Raw genomic sequence first — 21925 nt, 5'->3', positions numbered from 1 at the left:
ATGGGCTGAGACTCACTTGTTGTTCAGCGCTCCTCCCTGGTCGCAGTCGCATGGCCGACATCCATCCATGTCATTGCTCAGGCCCCAGTGCTCAGGCTGTAGGAGGAAACATCACCAGCACTGTAACCCAGTGCTGATTTAACCCCATCTACCCCAAAGGCACATTTTGAAATACTCAGCGTAAGCCACCCCAGACTGCCCCCCAACCTATAAATCTTGCTCCCCTGGTTGGGGGCCTACCCCTACAACCACCAGCACAACCTCCCCACCTGCTCGCCTCCTCCTCACTGACCATCTCAAGGGCTTGAAAAAAACAACCCACCTCTTTCTATCTAGCTTTTAAAAAAAGATTCAGGAGGACCCAAGCTCAGAGACCTTACTCCTACTGCACCATTTACACCAGTTTGGGCTCCTGACCCATGAAAAGCTTGAAAAATCACAGCCCGGTACGTCACCCCGCAGCAGAGTGCTACACATGGGGCTTTGTGCGGGGCACTGCCCTTGCAGAGATGCTGCTCTGCCTGCCGGACAGACAGCCTTGTTTAGCTTTTCCATATAGTTCACTGTTAGATAAGACAGCCCGTCAGTGTTTATACAAACACATCCCGTTATCTGACAGTGTGTTTCTATAACACTCCAGCACATATAAACACTACATGGAAATGTATGCGTATGAGATAATCCCTGCCTAAAATAATAGCCTGTATAGAAAGCCATTTTTTTTGGTAACACTGCCTCTCTGACCATTTTGTCCTTCACCCCAGCAGGAACTGCCCCAGATCCCTCATTTTCACTGCGCAACCACTCCAGATATACTAATGTCTCGGTCCTTACAGTCCTGAGAATTAATCTGGATGCTCTTGTCCGCCTTAACGTGCCTCCCCGGTCCCTGTAACACAGCGTGCTTCACTCCTCCTGGCTTCCCCGAGGTGCCCGCTCCAGCCTGAACGCCAGGGCGGGCAGAGAGCGGCCAGCACCTTGCTCCCAGCTTTCCGCAAGCCACCCTCCCTCACACTAGCATCTCCTAACGTATTTTCTGGCAGGCTGCTTACCAGGCAGTGATTGCACTGCTTTCCTGTCACCAGGCGCTTACAATAGCAGTTTCCTGTCTCTGAATCGCAAGGATTCCCCCCGGGGTGGGTACCCAGAGGATTACATGCACAAGCTAGATTGGGAAATACAAACAGGCAGGTCAAAACGCAGGATTGGAGTTACGTTTTAGACAGCATCCAACCTAAATATTTACATTAAAGCTTCGCCTCCCAGGACAGAGATTAATTGCATGCTTTGCCCACCACCCACCCCCGTAAAACTGGAAATAACAGAACAAATAAGGAGGATTCTGCTGTTTCCACTGAATACACTAGAAGGATCAGCTGTGGAACTGAATTTTAAGGGCGGGTGGACTCCAAGTTACAGCAAATCTGTAAGAATGTTTTTCCTTTAGCAAAACCATGAAACAAAGGCAAAAAACCCACCCCACAAACCAACTTCTCCTGGTTCTCACAGCTCCTCAAACAGCTTTTGATCACACATAAAGGAACATATGTTTTTACTCACACTGACAGCCCGCTGGGTCATCAGCACTCAGGCCATAGAATCCTTCTTTGCAGAGGTCACAACGCTCCCCTTCAACAAATAATTTACAACGGCATTGTCCGGCAATGAGGCCAGTAGAGAAATCAGTGTGGCGATCGCAGATGCCACCATTTTGGGAGCCAGCTGGGTCACAGTTGCAAGCTAAGAAGGAAGCACTGCGTGTGATTAACTGCTACAAAAGAAAAGGCAAAGGCTCACACCGAATTATTTAAATTCGGCTGCTGTGTAGAGAGAGGTATTAGACATGACATGGGTTGAACACGTAATGACCAGATACACTTCCAGATTCTCAAAGAGAAAACAAAACCCAGCCAGGCTCACTCAAGATCACCAAGACAACCACCTTCCCTCAAGGATCTTTGTTTGGGAGCACGGCACTGGCCAAAAGAAGGCAAGTAATTCCTAAACTCTCCAGGGAAAGCTGGAGGGGGGGCCATGGCCGGGATGCAATGGCTATTCCCACCCCAAGGAGCGGGGCTGCACTTACGCTCACAGATGTCGGGGTCCCGCATATCCCTCTCTGGGTGCTGGAAGTAGAAGGGCTTGCACTGCTCGCAGTTGCGTCCTACAGTGTTGTGCTGGCAGTCGTCACACACTCCCCCGCTGGTATTCCCCGTCGTCATGTACACTGCCATGTCAAAGTGGCACTGGCTGGAGTGGCCATTGCAGTTACACTCTGTGACAAAGACAGAAAGCAAAGTAAGAGTCTGGTCCCAGGGGAGGAACAAGCCTGCAGAAAAGACGCACCAAGTCAACCAAAGAACATGCAGGGCTTTACGTATTGTCAGAAGTTCCCAAGTAACAGGTACGTAATTCTCACTCCAGAACTCAGCTCTGCGTTTTTCGCAAACTCACTTTTGCATGCATTACTGTTACGGCCTTCAGCAGGTCGCCAGGGTAAGTCATGGTAGAAATCCAAACACTGTTCACAGTTTAACCCCTTCGTATTATGCCTGCACATGCAGTGTCCGTGGACCTGTCATTTAAAAAAAAAAAAAAAAAAAAGAAAGAAAGAATTAAAAAAGAGGAATACAGCTGGTTATAAAAGAGGAAAGGAAAAAACCCCATGCAAAACATAAATGCAAAATGTAGCCAGTACATAAAGAATATACTTCTGGAGACATTACTGCATGTAACTGCATGTAGGAAGACATAAAGGGCCATAGAAGCATCCTTTACCTGCCAAGGTAAGAACGTCCTCACACAAATTTGTCCTTCTTTCCTTACCGAACTACTGCCTGAATAAACACTCTCAGGCATGAACAAGGAGAGCACAGTTCCACCTCAATAATCACAAAAGCCTCTTGGACTTCAAAGTTAGCTGTTTATTAGCTGTTAATTAGCTATTAACATGCATCTAGTTATACCAGCACAGTCGCTAGCTCAGCACCTTGTTTCCAGTCCTGCCTGGGTTCTCAAAGCAAAGACAACAGCCAGTTTGGATGGCTTTTAACCATCAACCCCAGACTTTGCCTTCAACGTGTACAGTACAGAAAAAGTACTAAGTAGACCAGCAGTGACCGTGTGACAGCTGCTGCTGTAGACGACGAGGACAACCGGCACGGGAGCTATGATTTTAAAAGCAAAGCCAGTCCTGCTGCTGCCCAGGTGGAGACACTCACTAAAAGCACAGGGCAAGGGAGCATACCCGCTCGCCAGCACCCCGCTGCCCCTGGGGCAACCACACAACCTCCCCGTGTGCCTCCACGTTTTCGTCCCGTTAATAACTCACTCATTAACAAGGGTGCTATTACTGCTTGTCAGGCAAAAATCTGGGGGAAAACCAGAACCCAGAAGGGATGCAGCACCTGCACAGCAGCGTACAACGCAGGCAGCAGGGTTTTCCTTCAGAGCCTGCTGTTGATTACGGCTACAGCCTCCATTTCTCAGTTGATAACGACTGATACAAACACACGTCATGTTTGATTCGCAAAGGTGTTTCATTCTTTGATGTCTCTATTCACTTCAATTTTAGAGTAACCAAGTTGATTCCCATGCCCATCTCTGGCCCCATACTGTTACACTCCCTTTCTGCATTCCTGCCTTTTAATTTCATCAGCTCTTTAACCTAATTAGAGAAGGAAAGCTAAAACAATTTTCACCTTCTCTCCCCTTGATTAACACCAATAATAAAATATACATTTGCTGAGGAGGAACAGTTTTAAGTTTTCTTGTTTGATAATTGAAGGTGGGGAGCGTGGGGGGGCAGACTATCATCTTTCAATTTGTTTTAAGCCACTTAGAGGCACAAACAGGAACAGCTTTATGCAGAAAAGCGAGTATTTACCATTCCTTCCACTTCTTCCTCAAAGCCATCCACTGGTGCACACTCACTGGCGTGCCCGTAGCAGAAACAGTTCCCACGAACCACCATGTCGTAGATGGCATAGTAGTACTTCTCTCTGATCTCCATCCTCGAGTCCAAGAGATTATCTCCCAGAGTGTGCAGCTTGATGAATTTGACTCTCAGATTTGTAATCTTTAATAGGTCTGCAGGGGACACACAAAAAACCCCACCAAAAACAAAGGCCGTTTTGGGATTATTTACCAGATATTGTATTGAATGGGAGGAAGCCAGAGTGACTTCCCAAGCACACTTCCTATGGGCAGCTCAGATCAGATGTAATTTCAGCAGTTACATACTACACACGTCACTTCATACTCTCAAATTTTAAAAAAATTACATTATCTTACCACAAGTTGATCACTGTATAAGTAAGTGTAAGCCTAATTAAAAATACTAGTCTCTTTTATTTATAATAAAAGACATATGCAGGCACAAACACAAATATTATTAAAGGTGCACAAACCAGTAGCACCAAAAAGCCACTGGTTCTTTGGGCCTTTAAAGTGTAAGATGGGCAAGGAACCGATATTAAGGAACTGCTGACAAGTGGACGAAGAGCTTGAAGAGTTACAAGCCTTTTAGAAAAAAATCTTAGTTGACAACAAGACACAAATGTTTTTTCTCACACGGCCGAATTTCCTAGCAAATATAACATTACATTTTGCTGAAAGAAGCAAGACCCCATCACTGACCAAATACAAAGGAGAAGTTCTCGAGGGACAATCCATGGCAAGACAATATTGCAGTAATTAATTCAGTCTGCATGTTTGCTTTGATGTTATGAATCCTGTGTCATTTCTTAGAGCCTTGAAACTAGGCTTGAAAAACCACTTCAAGCCCACGAAAGCAGAGTTTCTCCTTTAAAATGCTGGTTAAAGAAACACGCAATTTATTTAGCAACTAGCAACACTCTTCTACCTCAGATCTTTTCTTCTGCTCAGTTAGCTTTACAGTGAAGGACACAAACCGAAACTGAGAACGCACATTAAATTGGCAGTCAAGTTTAAGGCCAGGCGCTGCAGTCCCCTGTTCAGGCCAAATGCCCCAGGAGGTTTCTCTCTGAGCCATGCTCAGCAACAGATCTGCCTTGGCATGCCCAGATTGTCACGACCACATATGAACACTACAGTAATTTGTGTTTTATGACTGTATGTGTGTTGGCCAGCCACACAGTGCTACCAAGGCCAACCAACCCAAAGCCATGACTCAGATGTTCTGAAAAATAAAACACGACCCCCTTGATTTTAGCTGGAAATGCAGAATGATGTAAGTACCTCTGCAGTTGTTTCTTTTGCTTTCTGAATACTGTACAACTACAGGATCACGTTCTAAGGTTTCTATCAGCAATTGCATGTGCCTTGGGGAGACGGGGTGTTTAATGATACCAAATCCCTCATCAATTAAGAAAAGGACCAATTTCAATGATGCGCATAAGAGAAATCACTTGAGTTGACAACACTGATTGTTATTTCCCAGCATGTCATCATCCCAGTCAGCGAAAGAAGCCAAGCCATACCACAAACATATGACTTCAAAACTGTTATTGGTTTTATTTGTGGCTGACTGGTTTTTTTGCAAGCAAGTAAATACAGAAATGCTTTCAAAGGAGCTTGGAGGTAACTGTATACATACTTTGAATCCTTGGACTGTATGGATCTTCAATTCGAAAAGCAGGATCTAAAACACGGTATATTACCTGGAGGAAAAATGGTACAACGGAAGATTCAGCTTTAAAAATAAGACAATCTGAATTTGTATGGAAAAAAGCTATACAATAAACATAGTGAGGAAAAAAAACCCTCTGACCTCTCCCTCCGTTGAAGGTTCAATGTCAGAGTATCGGGAATCACAGATTATATCATCCACTTTCTTCATGGGTCCAGTTGAAATCCCAGGAAACGAGCTCTCACAGTCATATGCAAAATACCTATATACTTGCCACGTTTTTCCAAAATCAGAGGATCTTTCTATCAACATTGCAGCAGGACGGAACGTCTAATAGTAAGAAAACCAAAAGAGATTTTATTAGGTTCATTATTACTTGCATTTACATCAGGTGCTTTTAAGTGCGAGCAATCCACACGTCTGGATTTTAATCTCTGTCCCTGCACTGACTACTTCCAATATCTGGAAATATTTTTCTGCTGATATCCCACTTTCTGTTCACCCATCCTTAAAATGACAGCATTCAGTGGCCAAGCACTTAAATACGTTCACAATAAATGAGCAAACTCAAGTAAGATTTTTTTTTATTCCAAATCCTTTCTCAAAACTTGGGGCTAAAGCAGGCCTTTAGGGAGACAAAAAGATTTTTTTCCTCTGCTTGTGGAAAGCAGCACAGCCTTATTCCACGCTGTACCTCCTTGCCTAATCTTCTGCAAAGGACCTAATGGGCCTCCTCTCCTGCCTTGGGAACCAGGAGGCCACTTTCAGTGCTTCCCCTCCAGCTCCAGTGGCCAAGAAACTCCTGCCGAGCAGTTATCTCTGATGCTCAGAAAAGCCCTGGGATCGCCCACCTCTCTTTGTTGGACCACACTCCCTTCTGCAGTGTCTCTGCCACCCAGTACCAGCTGTCCTCTGCGCTGCATTAAGAAAACCTTCTTCTTTAAGGAGAATGACAGGCTCAGCTTCAGCCATTCACGCTGCATTCGACTCCCCCAGTCCCCAGTGACTCCTCCAGCTGGCTGTGCCCAGACTCCAGCAGGCTGCACGTACTTCACACAAACCACCGTCCTCCTTACCCACATGTATTCAACTCTAGAACAACTAACTAATGAGACTTTTACAAGATTTTTAAACCCTCTGACCTAAAAAATCTCATGTTCCAGTTTATGCGCTGCCCCTCAAAAAGTGGGCATTAGTTTCACACCTGGCTTGCACCTACCAAGAAATACCAACAGTCTCTTCATTACTTTTATGTGCTCAGAGAAGACCCCCCCAGAGCCAAGCACAAAAGCATTTCAGTCACACGTGGAAAGAAATGTTCTTTCTGCTTCCTGGCTGAAAGTATCACCCAACTTACAAACTGGTATCTCACCCAACAACAAACGTAGCAACCCAGAGGAAAGGTAAAGCAGCTCGAGTGTCTACCACACAAATAAAGTCAGCAAATCATGACTTAAACTGTCTTTCCCCTGCATCCTTCCTCCTGATGGCAGACCAAGCCGGCCACAGCACCTGCATCGGGTCAGGGATCTCTCGGCGGTCCAGCAGAAAGGACCACCTTCCACCTCAGCCACCACCCCGAGGCAGCGGGAGAAACCCAAGTCAATGCCACAGGGAAGAGGAACCAGCTCTCCTAGAAATGTGATGGGTAAAAACAAAGAGGTGAATTTGTTTACATGCAAAGAGCAGTTCCTGAAGGGCTAAATCGCTGCAGCCCCCGAAACCTCAGCTGAAGTTTGGTACTACTGCTTGCTTGGGATTTAGGATGTACAGGACAATCTGCCATTCCAAGACATCTGTTTACAATGAAACAAAGACACTTTGTGTACAGATGTTCCTTCTTCCTGAAGACTTTTCCATTTGCCAAATGAAAACCGACATCAGGGCCAAATTGTTTTTGTTTTTTTTTAAGAAGAAAAATCCTTGCTACTATACGATTTATTCTAGAACGCAACTACCAGAGATGGACACCACACAACCCCCAGCTTCAGGGTGCAGCTTCCTCCTGCAGCCTCACCAGAGACCAAATGCAGCTGAAGCCACAAGGCACAACTCAGCCTTCCTGCACAACTTCAGCAGGAGCTCATGGTTGGCACCTCTAAAAAATCAGGAGAACAGCTCAGACAAAGCCCAAATCCCTGTGAAGAACTACGAGACCTCTCGTTTCCTTGTGTTGTAGGGTTCGGGGTAAGGCTGTGGCTTCCTTACCTTGAAGGTCATAATGAGATGAGTGAAATGAAACTCAGCCTCCAGGTTCAGCTGGATAGTCACATTCTCCAGACCTGCAGGGGCAGAGAAAAGAAGCCATGCAGCAGGCAAGGACACGCACCAGCCCCTACATCTAAATTCTGCCAAAGCTCTTTGCTCCAGTGGCATGGAGACTCTTTTCTTTGCCACTTAGCTCTGTTGTCGTAAAGGGACACGAGTGTCAGCGCTTTACTGAGGTACAGGGAAGACACCACGGACCTGTTGAAGAGTGCATGCCACACAGGACTCCTGTGCATCACCTGCGTCACGTGCGCTACACTCAAAGTGTGAGCCTGCGTTGCCGTTATTTCAGACCACGTAACACGATTAACATCACTAGATGTAGGGTACGGATGGGGACTGCTGTGGGCTGGGTCCTGGCTCCAAAGCACCCCCAGAGGCTGGTACAGCTGGGGATGCTGAGCCCAGACCCGCACGGTGACTCCAGGCTGTCCTCACACGCTGCAGCCCATCCAGCAGCAACAGAGGGGTGAGATTCTGCAGTCCCATCACCCCAAGTCTCACCAGCAGCTGATGGGGGCTGTTTCCCACCTTCCTTCACCCTCTCTGGACTCTCCTGTCCGTTCAGATGCAGAAACAGTTCCTTTACAACCTGCTTTTCAAATACCCCTAAAGCAAGCACCACAGCCCTGCTTTGCAATCATGCTGGCTAGGAAACTGGTGAGAGGCAAAAGGTTTCCCAGACTCTGCTGCAGGACTACCCAAGGTCAAGGACTCCACACAGAAAAGAAGAAAACCAGTAACAAATATTATTTTGTCATGCGAAGAGACCTCTCAAAACAGCTGGATGTTAATTATACTGTGGTTAGAAATTTTTCAAAAAAATCAAGATTTACAGAGGAAAAAGGGTGAGAAATGAAAACAATAAACCAATAAAGCGCTTAGACTTTTGACCAGCTGTAACATTATGTGGAGTATGCAGCAACGGTCCCTTCTGCTGTATGCCTGAATAGAAGAAAACATGAGTTGGACAGAAAGAATCATTTGTTATTTATTGTTGAAGGACATTTTCATGACCTTATGAGCTAAGGCCTTTTCTGTGTGAATGCTGCCAAGCCTGCTGCAAAAAACATGAATTATTTGGAATGCCAGAAGAGACCCACTGGAGACAACTGGATTGCTAGGCTGATCTAAATGGTTAAAATAGATTGAGTGAAAATTTTTTTTACCGGGCAGCAGAAATGTTACAAATATTACCTTTTTTTTTTTTTTTTTTTTTTCTTCACAAACAGTAAGACAGCTACTGCCAATGTATTTGCAGAAATCCCATCCTGTCCTGCTGGCTTTAAGGCTTCAGGGTAAAACTGCTGTTTGAAAAACCTCAATGCCTTGTTTTCTGTATGAAGGCATGCCAAAAACATAACCATAAAAGTAAAAAGGACAGAGGAAGGATTTAAAAAAAAAAAAAAAAAAGCCACCAAACTAACATGCAATCATTATTTTTTTTTTTTAACTAGCTGGCTTGTTTCTGGTGTTCATTTTACTGCTTGCCATATGGATACAGGAATTCAGGGAGCCCAGGAGGGAGGAGGTAGATTGCAGGGTACAAGATGCCCCGGCCTTGCTCTGCCGGCGTAGGACAGGGAAATGGGAAGTCTGCAGGCAGGACAGCAGTCCCGGCCCCGCGCCCAAACCTCCTTCCACACCCTCCCTGCAGCCCAGCGCTCCGGGGAAGCCCTGGGTCGGTCCGGGGAAGCCCTGCGGCGCTTCCTTGGCAGTGCTGCCCCGGGATATTTCCTCCTGGAAGGCTGCTCTGCTCCTGCTGCCCAAACACGAGGGAGATTCGGAGCCAGCACAAGGAACTTCTCTTTAGGAAAGGATTCTTGCAAAGCAGTGGGACAGCTCGTCCTAACACTCCCACAAAGGACTAAGGAAACTCCTTCGTTATGGATAAAGGACTGCTCCAGGGCACACAAAAGGAGCCAGTTTTACTCAGCCCTCCTCGCACAACATGGTCCTTCACAACACAATAACCACCAGGCCAGAGATAGCAGCGACCCCGCAGGTACCCTTGAACAAAAGGGGGGAAAGCAGCTCCCAGTCCTGGAAATGTCTCCCAGACAAACCCCCGTACCATTTTCCGACTGCCACCACAGCTTCAGGCGATTTGGAGCAAATGTGGTGACGACATTCTCAATGCGATGACTGTCAGGATTGAGAGTATCGTGGAAGGGATTCTCAGAGTCACATATGAAACATTTTTTGTCCTCCTGAAACAACAAAACAATCAGCATTACTGATTTTATCCACAGGGCAATAGTTGCTTCCTGCAGATAAGAGCATTTTCTATCCATATCACATTCCACTCATTTTGCCTGCAGGAGTCATCAAAGGTATTTTTTTTGTTGAAACGATAAGTGTATTTACCTTTATGAATTAATGCAAATTGCCAAATGGAAAATATGCCAGGAATTCCATAAACTTTATTTTTAGGAGAAGTATGCTTTCTATTGAAATTGCAGTCTCAGGAAATCTCTTCCAGCACACATATTCTCCAGTAGAAGTCAGAATCAAAGGCAGCATCTACAGAAAATCGCCGAACTGCTTCTATACAAACATACACATGCAAAACTACATCTTCCATGACTTGTGTGAAATAATGTTGGCTTTTGGGAGCTAGCTAGGAGTTGCAAGTTCTCTGCATTAGGGATACCTCCAGCGAAGCTCAGTGCATGTCAGTGGGCCACCAGTGATTTGGTAACCAAGCCCTTTCAGCACGGGGTTAACTTTACTCCGAATCCAGCTTGTCAAGGCCACTGCAACCCCAAGCTATGCACATAAACTCTGTTAGCACACACTACAAGGTGTGCCCAAAAAAACCCGGTTGGGTACAAGTCCGGCACATGCTGCCTGGGAAAGCTGGAAGCTTCTGCACCAGGACAAAACCCCATCGTGACTATTACTACGAACAATGCCATTTTTGCACCGTCCAGGTGACTAAACCCACCATTTTCCAATTTTGCAAGGTAGGATGCAAACCAAACCCAGAGGAGGCCTCCTGCCCAAGCCAGCTTGCAGCTGGGCAGACCAGAGGGGCAGGGGAGGGAGCGGAGCTCCTCGCAGTGCCGGGGCTCCCTCCCTGCAGCAACCCATCACTGTCAGAAGCTACACAGGCATCATTCCTCCAGCGGGTTTACGGAGACAAATGCAGTACTTCATCCGCTAAGGACATGAGAGCTAGCAGCTCCGTGCCACGCAGGCTTTCCATTTCACCGATTCTGGCTTCAGCGGCTCCTCAAGCCCGGCGCTCCCCCCCCCCCCCCCGCCCAGCCCCCCGGAGACCCCTCCAGCAGAGAGCACGGCCCGAGCAGGGGTCCCGGGGAAGATGTCCCCTCCTGCCTGCTCCAGGCTCCCCTCCCCCACCACCACAGCCCCCACCTCATGCCATGGCTTGCTCCTGTCTCCCACTGAAACCGAATCCTAGAGAGCCCAATCCTGCGAAGCCCTCAGCACAGCACAGCCCCCTGTTACCAGAGGATACTTGGCACCTTCCTGCAAGTGCTTCAATACCACTTAGGGTTCGGAAGTAACCAGGGACATCCCCAGCGCTGAACTGGGGCTGTGAGCTCAGGAGTAGGGGCACGTGAGCTTCTGAAGTGATGCTTTTTACCACAGCACTTCAGCATTTTTTGAGGCAAGAGAACATCACAAAGTGCCTTTGCTGTTTTGTTCTCCCAGAGATGCTAACGCCGTTTAAGTCAACCCCAATATACTCTGAAAACGTACCAGCAGAGCTAAACTCCACGTTAAATCCAGTATTAACTCCAGCAGATGGAGGGCTACAGCGAAGCTAAAGGCGGGGGAGGTTTGGGAACTGGAGGGCACAAGCGGGCCAAGCGCTACAGCCCCTCGGGCAGGGCTGCTGCTGCTTCCCGCCGCCCTCCTTCCCAGCGCCAGGATCCGGCCCTATTGTCTCCGCAGTAAATTCGGCTCCAGATTATCCCCTTACTTTCAGTTCAACGGAGTTGCACTTATAGCTGATATTTTACTCTTCCCCACCATCCCTCCCGTCTCTGAGATTTCCAGCCTGGTGGCGTAATTAGGAACCAGCTTTGTGCTTTCCACCAGATGTGCGAGCCAGCCTTGTTTGCATCCTTCACTCGGAGACCATACAAACGCAATTACATTGCGGGAACAGCGGCCAAAGCGCTACCCGGGTCCTACAGCCCACTCTCCGTCAGGAAGCCGTCTAGACGGCTCCGGGAAAGTCGGAAAATAAAGTCTGAATTGAAGCGACTGCGGCACATTCCTCCTCATTAACCTCCACCGGGGAAGGGGGGCCGGGGGCCGCCGGGGTGCCCCGGGCGGCACCGCCGGGGCGTGGGGTCCCGCGCAGGGCCACGGCGCTGCCCCACGGGAGCCCCCCGCCCGTGGGCAGAGGCTAACCCCGCCGGGGCTCCCGCGGGCGTGCGCCCCCCGCCGCCCCCCCTGAGGCCGGGGGTGCCCCGGGGGCGCTGCCCCCCGTGTCGAGGCGCTCACCTGGAGGTGGCTGACGATGCAGTAGGGCTCGGGCTGGCCGAGGCCGCAGGTGGAGGAGGCAGAGAGGCGGGCGGCGCGGCCGATGAGCAGGTCGCCGGTGGCGGGGTAGCAGCTCCCCTCGGCGCAGCCGTAGCTGTACTCGGGCTCCTGCGCCGCGGCGGCTGCCAGCGCTGCGCGGCCGCGGAGGGAGAGAGGGGGGAGAGAGGGGTGAGAGGGGTGCGGGAGCGGGCGGGCTGGGCGCCCCGAGCCGCGCGTTGCAGGGGCTCGCCCAGCCCGCCGTGCCCCGACGGCGGCCGGAGCGGGGCGGCAGTTACCGAGGCAGCAGCAGAGGTACAGCGGGAGGCGGCCCATGGCGGGCGGCGGACACCGGCGGGACGGGACGGGACGCGACGCGACGGGGCTCCGTCTCCGCGCCGCCACCGCACGCTGCTGCTCTGGCTGCTCCACGCAAGCGCCGCAGCTCCCCGCGGCTCCCGGGGAGCGGCTCCGCGCCGCCGGGCGCCCCCCGGCCCTCCTCCTCCGGGGCCGGCCCGGGCCGCCCCCCGCGGCCCCGCCCGCCCCGGCCCCCCCGCCCCGGGGCTGCCCAGCCCCGCCGCGGCGCCAGGGCCCGGGGCAGCGGCAGCCGTCGGGGCAGGGCAGCCCAGCCGCGGTGGGAGTCCGGGGGGAGAGCGGCCCGGCGCGGGCCGGGGAGGGGGCCGCCCGCCCCGCTGCAACCGGGGAGCCCCGAGGGCGGAGCGGGGGGACCGCAAACCCCGGCACCGCAGCTAGTGCCCTCCCCGCTGCTCCCCAGTTGTGGGAGCGGGCTCGGGGCGGGGGGCAGCAACCGGGGGGGGCAGCGGGGAGGGTGGAATCGGCGGTGGGACGACCCGTCTTCCTGCCCGTGTGGGGAAACGTGCAAGACGGGGGGGGTTGACCCAATCCAGCTCTCTGCCGGGGGCGCTGCTGGGGCTGGGCGCTTGGGAGGGAGGGAGGGACGGGGGCGGGATGGAGCGTGCCCACGCGGCAAGGCCCGAACCCCCGCAAAGGGCCGGGGGCCGCAGCCGAACCGCGAGGTGCCCAGCGGCCCCGGGTCGGCCGGGTGGCCCACCAGTGCCGTGCCGGGGGGCGGTGGCAGCGGTGCCCGTCGGGCCGGGGCCGCCTGCGCCCAGGCTCACGAGCGGGGCTCCTCGTGTGCCTCATGAGCCGGGCGCGTGCGGCGCTGCCCGCCCACCCAGGGCAGTACGGGGGGGGGTGGCTGAGCTGGAGCTGCCCCCACGCTCCCGGCCTCTGATTCGGTTCTGTGGGCTCTGCTGGGGGACACGGGGGCTTTGCCGGCTGCCGGCTTGGCGCGCGAGGGAGAGGGTCACTGGTCAATAAACACCGAGGAGCGGGCACAAGGGACGGACGGGTTTGAAGAGCGCAGCCCCAGCCGGGCTCAGGCTGGGGCAGGTGCCTGGGTTTATGTACTTGAGTTATGCTGGCGCACACGCAGCACGTAAACTTGTATAAACCTTCAGCAGGCGCTGGTGTCCCTCGGGTACGCTTTGCCCTCACCGTGGTGCCCGAGTGGAAAGGCGCTGCGGTCTGTCTGTCCCAGCAAGCCCTGCCGGGGTAGGTAAATATGTTCGTTCTCATTTTACAGATGGATAAGCAGAAACAGAGAGATACCAAGTGACTTGCCCTAGAGGTTAAACACCAGGTCTGAAACATAACCCCGGGATCCCGACTGAAGAACTCTTGGGGCCGTTTCATTAAAGATACCCAGAAAATCAAACCCTTTTAAGCTGGCAGGGCAGGTATTGTAATTCTAAACTACTTCTGCAACATGGTCTTCTAAATTGACAACATTAATTGTTTCACAATCCTGTCATGTAAATCACGGCATGGCTTTGTTTTTAAGCTTCAGTATGACAAACATTTTTATCCCACTAACTGAAAATGTTTTACTCTGCTGTGGTTAGAAACCTCTGTGCTCTGTGGCAGATGGGCAGCGGTGTTGCTCCGTGTGTGACTGCAAGGGCAGAGTCTTTTATTGCCACTGGACATTTTTCTATCCCATGTTTTCTCAGTTTTTATTGAAGTTTTCTCTTTTTTTTTTTCTTTTTTCTGTTTTGTAGCCTCGTAGAAGTCCTATCCTTCCCTAAACCTAAAGTGGGCTAAAGTTGCCCTCTGGAGTTCCTTGCCGCTGTGGTTAGGCTCCTTTGTACCTTGCCAGCCTGGGGGTGACCCTGCTGTGCAGCATCAGTGATCAAGTTGGAGTTGAGCCACAGAGCAGGGTGGCCGTGGCCACCATCACCCATAACCATGATCACCTTTCAGAGGTAGCCGAAATCACCAGCTTTCACTGTGTGAGTAATTAGGTGCAGCAAATTTGTTCATGTCTCTCTCTGCAGTGCTTGTGAGCAATAGTGAGTGAGAGTAATTTAATTTGATTGTTCAAGTGGTAAAAATCCGGTTTTGTGTCATGGCCTGTCCTTGTGGCTGGTGAAGCAGCTTTACAGTCCTGTTTGTGCTGGCTTGAAAGTTTTCTCAAAGAACCAGATCTCAGAATTTGACATCAGTGATACCCACTTGATCACCCATTTTCTTACAACACTGCAGGGGGTCAGTGCCTAGCAAGTGGAGCTGGTGAGATCATTTTTATGTGGCTTTGGTTAAGTGTTGTTTGTATTTTGATTAATGTCACTGAAGTCAAAATGCTCCACGGCAAGATACTGATTCAAATTTTTCAAGAAACGGTTTTCTGAAGCCACTTCTAACCGCAAGAAAGAGGGCCAGGGGAACTAAAAATAGGTACTTTTTATCCAAGTTACAGCATTTTCCCACAAATTAACTTTGCAAAAGCACTTTAAAAATTTTTGTGGCACTTCCAGTGAGGAATATTGCACAGCTGTAAACCTAAGAAGCTGTCCTAGGACAGATTTGCTGTTCTGTAGCCACTGGTCCCATCAGGTCTGCTTGCTTTGTGTGTCTGAGCATGCTTGGAGGAAGGCAGGGGAGGTTAGACTCCACGCTGACTTTCTTCTTCCTGGTTTTTTTTTTTTTTCCCCAGCGATTTCTGTTCCCCCACCCCACCCCACCCCCAAGAATACAACTCCCCTCCAGGCCTGTTTAACTGCCTTGCCTTTACAGACTTCTCATCCATGCGGCTTGTCAAAAGCCATATGGCAACACTCACAGCCAAGAGTGGATTCTAAAAGGAAGTTCTCTTTCAACTTTCTGCTTCTGAATTCAGATTTTTAAAGCCATGAATGAAATAATTCTGGTTTATATGCAATTGGGAATTTCTGTCTCGGTGATTCAGTGTGCTTGTTTCAGGTACAGAGCAGCAGGGGCCGTACTGAAACCTGCAGGAAATCCTTTGTTACCTGGAGACACCCATGTGAGCAGCTTGTTGAGTTGTGTGCTCCAAGTAAAATGGAGATGCTCAATTTCATTATGGCAAAGTCAGTCTAAATACGCTCCTCTGATTACAGGCTAGTAACTTCTAATGAAGCCTCACACCTCACTGATGACTTTTGAAAGTGCTAAAATTCAGAAAAAGCTAAACTGCAAATTACGGGCATGCCTGCTTTTAGGTGTCTTTTGTTAGATTATGTCGAAGTTGTGATTTGATAACATCATCTTCACCATAGAAGCTATTATATGGGTAATGCATGTTGCACATTGCCCTGGAGCACAGCTGGTTTGAGTTAAGAAGAATATCTTTGAAATCTCCTCTGTGCCAGCAATTCCCACCCAAGCCTCCCACTGCAAACAAATGCTACTTTAGCTCTGCTAAACACAGAGTGATAGCTACGGAGGGTTTATCTCCATTAAATCGATAAGGATTGTTTTATGGGTGCTGATGACATGAGGACGGGTAAATGCTAAGAGCCCTGTATTCCGGCAGAGCATTCCTTGTTCTACAGATGTGGGCTGGGCTGCATCCTAGCTCTGAAGCAGTGCTGGGCTCCTCACCCCAGCTGACTGAAGCCTATAATGGATGCTTCCTGTGGGACAGTCCATCCGGGAGTGACATGACTGGTTTTAACTGATGAAAAGCCATCGTTAGTCTGTTCAGCATCCTGCAGGAGTATGTATACTGAGGGTGGGATTTTGAAACTGAGGTGTAGCTCCTTTCGGTCTTTCAAAACCCTAGTCCTTCTGTAGCATTTGGTTAGCCCCAGTCTCCTTCTTTACATGTTAAAAAAAAAAATAAAATTATAAGCTAAAATTTAAGGACAATTCCTGTGTTCTTTATGGCTACAAGAAACTGCTGAGTGAACCCTGACTTCTGTGAAGCGCTGCATGTAGGAGAAGGGCTGGACAGACTTTTTTAACACTTGTGGCCCTTTAGATTCACTGCTTAATCCTAAGAGCTGGAGTTATTCTCCAGTTGTTGATTGCATTAACAAAAAATGTGGGAATTTTATAAGCATAAGAAAAACAGGCATTGCAGGAGGGGCATTGACAAAGAAATGATTTTGAAGTTTTTTCAGCATTAAGCATCTGTGCACTGCCATCCAGTGGGCACTGGGGAGTTGGCTCCCCATCACCCACCGCTAATGGGCCGCTGCTCCACGGAGGTAATGCCAGTTGCAGTGGATTTTCAGTGAACGTAGGGGAACCCCCACATGGTCAGGGGTTCCTAGTGCCCCCTCTGCTCTGTCTCAGTGAAGAGATGGGGATGGAGGAGTGACGGTACCCTGGGGATGCTGCCGGTTGTCAGCAGGGATGGCTACAGAAGCCCACAGCCCTTCATCTGCGTCACCCCATCCCAGTCTGTGCAGCCCTGTGCAGTGTTGTGGCACAGCCACAGGTTATAGGGTTCAGCAGAAGACACAGGGTGTTGGGAGTCTGTCTTTGAGGCAGTGACCTGCAGCTCTCGGAGCAATCCTGCTTTTGCATTTCCAACCCTCTACAGTGAGAAGCCCTAGGCTGTGCACAGGCATTTATTACAGAGCTCCCTCAAAGACTACGCCTGATTACTTAATGAGCTGATTTATTCAAAGGTATTTCCATATAAACTCCACTGGACAAAAAACCAACAGAAAATTACATTATTCAACTGTGCCAAAATACAATAGGCACCTTCAGATGTGTTTACAGGGGACAGCCCTCCATGCTGGGAAGCTCAGGAGGTGGTAAGCACAGAGACTTCTGTTGCCTTTTACCTGATGGTCTGTTCAGATCCTAACTTTTGCATGTTGCATACTTGCTTTCCTGCTCCATGATTTCGTTTTTAATGGCTATCACTTGTTCCTCTAGTTGTCTCAGTTGCTCTGCCTTGTCTTGTTTGGTTTGATTCAGGTCCTGAAGCTTCTTCTCCAAATCTGGAAGAGTAGAGAGATGCAATGATACTCCTATTTATTGTGTAACTAAAATCCAGGGTTTAACAGTGTTTCTTTTTCCAGCAGTTTTAGAGGCAATAAGCCCATTTCAAATGGGGAATGTTATATATGCAACTGGAGGGAAAAGTCTGGCTTCTGGATAGCAAGACAAATGTGACAGCCTTAAAGATATTAATTTCTTAGCATCTGCTTTTGTCCATCAGCTAGGATGGAGCCCGACACAGAACTCTTAAAGGAGTTGGTTTAAATGGAAATGCTCAAAGGAACACTGTGTCCACTGATGTGTGTAAAGCCTAGAAAACGGAGGGTGTAATGAGCTTAGGTCTGCCTCATTTACACACATGTTTGCTGCTGGTCCCTGTGAAGCTACACCAATGTAAACATATTGGTAATGAGTCAAACCCACATTATTCACTGCCTGTTTCCAACACACATCATCTGGGCATTTGGAGTGACTGGGATGCTCTTAATGCTTCTCTTCAAGCTGTATGATTAGAAAAGTTATTCAGATCCTGTCCTGAAGAATTTGCTCCTGGGATGGAGTTTCTGCTTCAGTTCCACTGACGTTACACAGTATTTTTGGATGTTGAGCCTGGCAGGATCCTAGGCCCAAGGATTCCCAGTGGGAATGCCCAGACCTTCACTACATGTAGAATTAGGTTCCCTGCATGTGATTGCATGAGATGTGCTCTTCCTTTTTGGTGACCGTCTAGACCCACCCAAGCAGCTGCATGAGGACTGGTGCTGGTATAGCCACAGCAGCTGCCATCTCCGTTGCCCATGACCCCTTGGCCTCCTGGCCACAGCCCCGCAGGTCCAGGGCATGTTGGCTTCAGTCTCCACAAGCCAACTTTTGTACCTGGTTTGTTCTGCCATTGCTCAGAGGTGATGTCTGAAGGGGAGTAAGTATGGGCTGGTGGAAAACAGCTACCCTGCAGCTCTGTATAAAGCAAGCCATCACTTGGGTAATGTAAGAAAAGACAGAGCGCAGAGGAAAGATTAAGGTCCAAATGGCCAAAGCAAGCGCATAAATCAAGGCTTCCAGCTAAATCTGCAGCCAAGTTTTGTGCAGATTTTGCACTTGTCCTGTTTTTAAGCTGAATCAAATGACTGCAAGTCCCTATGTGGACACCTCTGAAACTCTGCTTATAGCAACCAGTTTATGCCAGAAAAAGTACATAAGCCAAATCATTTCAACTACTTTTAAACTGTTTGAGTAGCTTCAAGCAGGCATTTTCACCAGTTAAATTGTTTTAAACCCGATTTCAGGTGAACCTAGTCAGTTAGTGTCTGTGGGCAAGGCCTTCAGTTTAATTCATAACGGTCACAATTTTTGCTGCTTGCTATAGAAAGAAGTGAGAACACCACCTGTTATTTTTTTGATTTTTTTTTCAGTCTCTTCAGCCAGTTTTTCTGCTTCTTCTTTCAGCTGCTTCACTTTTTCTAGTGTTGCTTTGGGAGGTCCTTGGGTTTTTAGCTTTTCTTGAAGAATGGTGTACTTTCTTTTAATGTCAGCAAATTCCTGTAACAAAATTCTGTTACTTAGTTGAAGAGCATCTCATAATTTATCTGGTATGCCGAAGGAGATTTTTATATTTTTTTCAATATCCTCTTTGAACCAAACTTTGAATCTCTCATTATCTTAAAAAAAATAATATCCATAATGTGTGCATCAAGCAATGCTTTGCAAAACCTGATAGAAATAAATTAAAGCAAATGGCCAGTAGAGCAATCTAAAGGAAGGTGAGAATATAAAGAAAATATGACTTCAGATTTTTGAAGCTTATGCTGTTTTTACTTATTTTGATAGGGCTTTTTGGTAAATTTCTTTTTGCCATGAGGCTTAATTCAAATTTAATGAATTATGTGTAGCAACATTGAGGTTTTTTTACATTTTTGGCTGTAGTAATATTTACTGGCTAATCTATTCCCTGCTGATTTAGGTTGCCACTGTTGAGGCTGCAGATTAGATTTCACCTAGATTTCTTATAATCTGGAAGCTTGATCATGCTCCAAGCTTGCACTGTGGGTGCCTGGTTCTCGCAATTTTAGCAAATTTCTAGATGCAGTCTCAAAAATTTGAGCTACTGAAAAGCACCCCGCCAACTAAAAACTCCAAGTTACTCCCACAGCAATTTTCTGTGAAGGAAAGTGTCATGGGATGAATGGCCAGGCTGCTTCCATCACTCACTTATTTTAATACCTGGTTTTATGATTTTTTCTGTTGTGTGTACTGGTGCCCATGGTGACTACAAGTCTTATACACAGTGCAAGGAAAAATGTCGTAGAGCAGCCAGAGAAATGTATACATTTTCTTTCATTCAAGCAAACAGAAGTGTTACATGCCAGAAGCCTTGAAATAAAAAGTAAATTATTCTTAACCTGTGACATTCTATGCTGCATGGCATAAGGAAAATGTTAACAGTTTTGAGGAGAGCAGGGTAACACAATTACACTTCTGAATCAAAATTACTATTAAACACGGAGATAATCTTTTTTCCCTTAACACATGACAGAAATACTTACTTTATCAATATTCTGGGCTCGCTTGTGTGCTGCTTCTGCCCCTGCTCTTGCCTTTGTGGCTTGATTCTTGTTCATCAGCATTTTTGCCTGCAGTGAGGCAATTCCATCTTCCATCTCAGACTGTTTTGCTGACAAGTCATTCAGTTCATCATTTGTCTTGTTCACTTGGTTCTCAGCCTAAAACAGAGCAATTGGAGGCTGTGGTTTCTTATGCAATGTCCATCCAGCCTGCAGAGTGTGGCAATGAGGGAGATTAATATCAACTGACTAAGAAGAGGAGGGAGACTCCTGAGCGGAGTAAGCGATTAAGAAGAGGAGATTCCTGATTACGGAATCCGTGTCATATCTGTGCCACATTCTGCTTTTATTTATTTAAGCTTACATTAAGGAAACTTTGAGATTAAGTATCTTTTTCTAAAATGTATCTAGTAAGTAAATCAAAATATTTACAGCAAGATACCTGTGAGATTTGTGTTCTGATGTCTTGTATCTCTTCATTTAGCTTTATGAAGGTGGTTTTGGAGTGTCCTTGGGACTTCGCAACATTTTTTAGTTCATTATTAATTTTATCCACAGGTGGAAGAGCTTTAGCTGCTTTGCTAAAACAGAAAAATAGAAGTGTGTGTAGTGATGTGGAGAGCAAAGGAAGAACACATTTCAAATGCAGCCATGCTGCCATGCAGAAATGTTCCCTCAAGTCCAGCAACAACCATTAAAATTGTGGCTCATAAATTGGCAAAGAAAAACCTCAGTAAGGGACTTTGTGTGGGAGCAGATGTGCTGCTGTATTACAGGCCAGGCTGGATGCTGCGGGCTGCCTGGTGGTGCCCTGCTCGTAAGGAAGACTCGTGGGTGAATGTTTTCTCCCTCCCTAGTTCTTGTTGGCTCTTTCTCAGCCATATTTAAACTTCCCAGGTGTAATACTCCACTAGGTCCAATGTGAAAGTAAGTAGCTGCTTTGGCCTCTTTTTGACTCTGCAGGCTGAGGAGCCAGGAGCTGGCGGGAGCTGCCTCCTTGCAGCACTGTCGGCTCCTGCATGGTCATGGCTTGTGGCTCGTTCCTGCTGGCAAGCTGCTGTCACCTGAACTTTCCCTCCAGCGTTACTAGGATACTGCCTGGGGCATGGAGCAGTCCTACCATGCACAGTGCCACCCCAGCTGGAGCCTGCACATCATACGAGAATACCCTACTCACTCAGCTTCTTGTGCCTCCACCAGCAGCGTCCGAGCTTCCTCCCTCTTTCTGTTTCTCTTATTTGCATTCAGTTTGTACTTCTCACAGTGGTTCGTAATGCTCCTGATTTTGCCAAGCATGCCTGTGAGCTCTCGTGGAGTCAGGGGAAGGTTTATTTGCAAAACGTAGTTTGCCACCTTCTCAATGTCTTCTGGAGGCGTGCTCTCATCTGCAACAGAAATGGAGGTGAGGATATCCTGAAGCAGCTCTTTCCTCCTAGGGGAATGTAAGTGGTCGTTGTGGCTGCCTACCCTTTGAATTATGTGGGAGAATAAAGCTGACAGACACAGCAAGGGGGTAAGAGAATTTTGTAATTTAATATTATGCTTCCCGGTACTGCTGTTGGCGTTGTCAGAACTGGCTAAAATGAGGATTTGAGCCCACTTTGAACTGGGTTATTAAAATTCTGATGTAGAACTGAGCCCACAGAAGGTTTTAAATCAGTGCACAGCACAGCTAGATGTGTCAGAGCCCGTTTCTCCCTTGGCCCCCAGA

General features: G+C 48.3%; 2 protein-coding genes across 2 annotated transcripts in view; both read right to left on the bottom strand.

The window, feature by feature from the left end:
• The window catches only part of LAMB1 (laminin subunit beta 1), a 44203-nt gene extending 31316 nt beyond the window's left edge, over nt 1-12887 (bottom strand). The window contains exons 1-12 of the mRNA XM_055710621.1: nt 12673-12887; nt 12359-12528; nt 9954-10089; nt 7820-7893; nt 5753-5941; nt 5579-5642; nt 3887-4089; nt 2455-2575; nt 2087-2275; nt 1561-1740; nt 1053-1165; nt 17-96 (exon numbers count right to left, since the gene is read on the bottom strand). Coding sequence (XP_055566596.1) covers nt 17-96; nt 1053-1165; nt 1561-1740; nt 2087-2275; nt 2455-2575; nt 3887-4089; nt 5579-5642; nt 5753-5941; nt 7820-7893; nt 9954-10089; nt 12359-12528; nt 12673-12709 — 1556 coding nt within the window. The 5' untranslated portion in view covers nt 12710-12887. The remainder of the gene's footprint in view (nt 1-16; nt 97-1052; nt 1166-1560; nt 1741-2086; nt 2276-2454; nt 2576-3886; nt 4090-5578; nt 5643-5752; nt 5942-7819; nt 7894-9953; nt 10090-12358; nt 12529-12672) is intronic.
• A 3642-nt stretch (nt 12888-16529) lies between these two features.
• The window catches only part of LAMB4 (laminin subunit beta 4), a 44959-nt gene continuing 39563 nt past the window's right edge, over nt 16530-21925 (bottom strand). Inside the window, exons 30-34 of the mRNA XM_027815457.2 lie at nt 21392-21599; nt 20657-20795; nt 20197-20373; nt 19039-19192; nt 16530-17652 (exon numbers count right to left, since the gene is read on the bottom strand). Coding sequence (XP_027671258.2) covers nt 17513-17652; nt 19039-19192; nt 20197-20373; nt 20657-20795; nt 21392-21599 — 818 coding nt within the window. The 3' untranslated portion in view covers nt 16530-17512. The remainder of the gene's footprint in view (nt 17653-19038; nt 19193-20196; nt 20374-20656; nt 20796-21391; nt 21600-21925) is intronic.

Source organism: Falco cherrug, chromosome 5, assembly GCF_023634085.1.
Source record: "Falco cherrug isolate bFalChe1 chromosome 5, bFalChe1.pri, whole genome shotgun sequence".
In the NCBI taxonomy this organism is placed as follows: domain Eukaryota; kingdom Metazoa; phylum Chordata; class Aves; order Falconiformes; family Falconidae; genus Falco; species Falco cherrug.
Note: the sequence above shows the minus strand (reverse complement) of the source record. Positions and strands in the feature narration are given on the sequence as shown.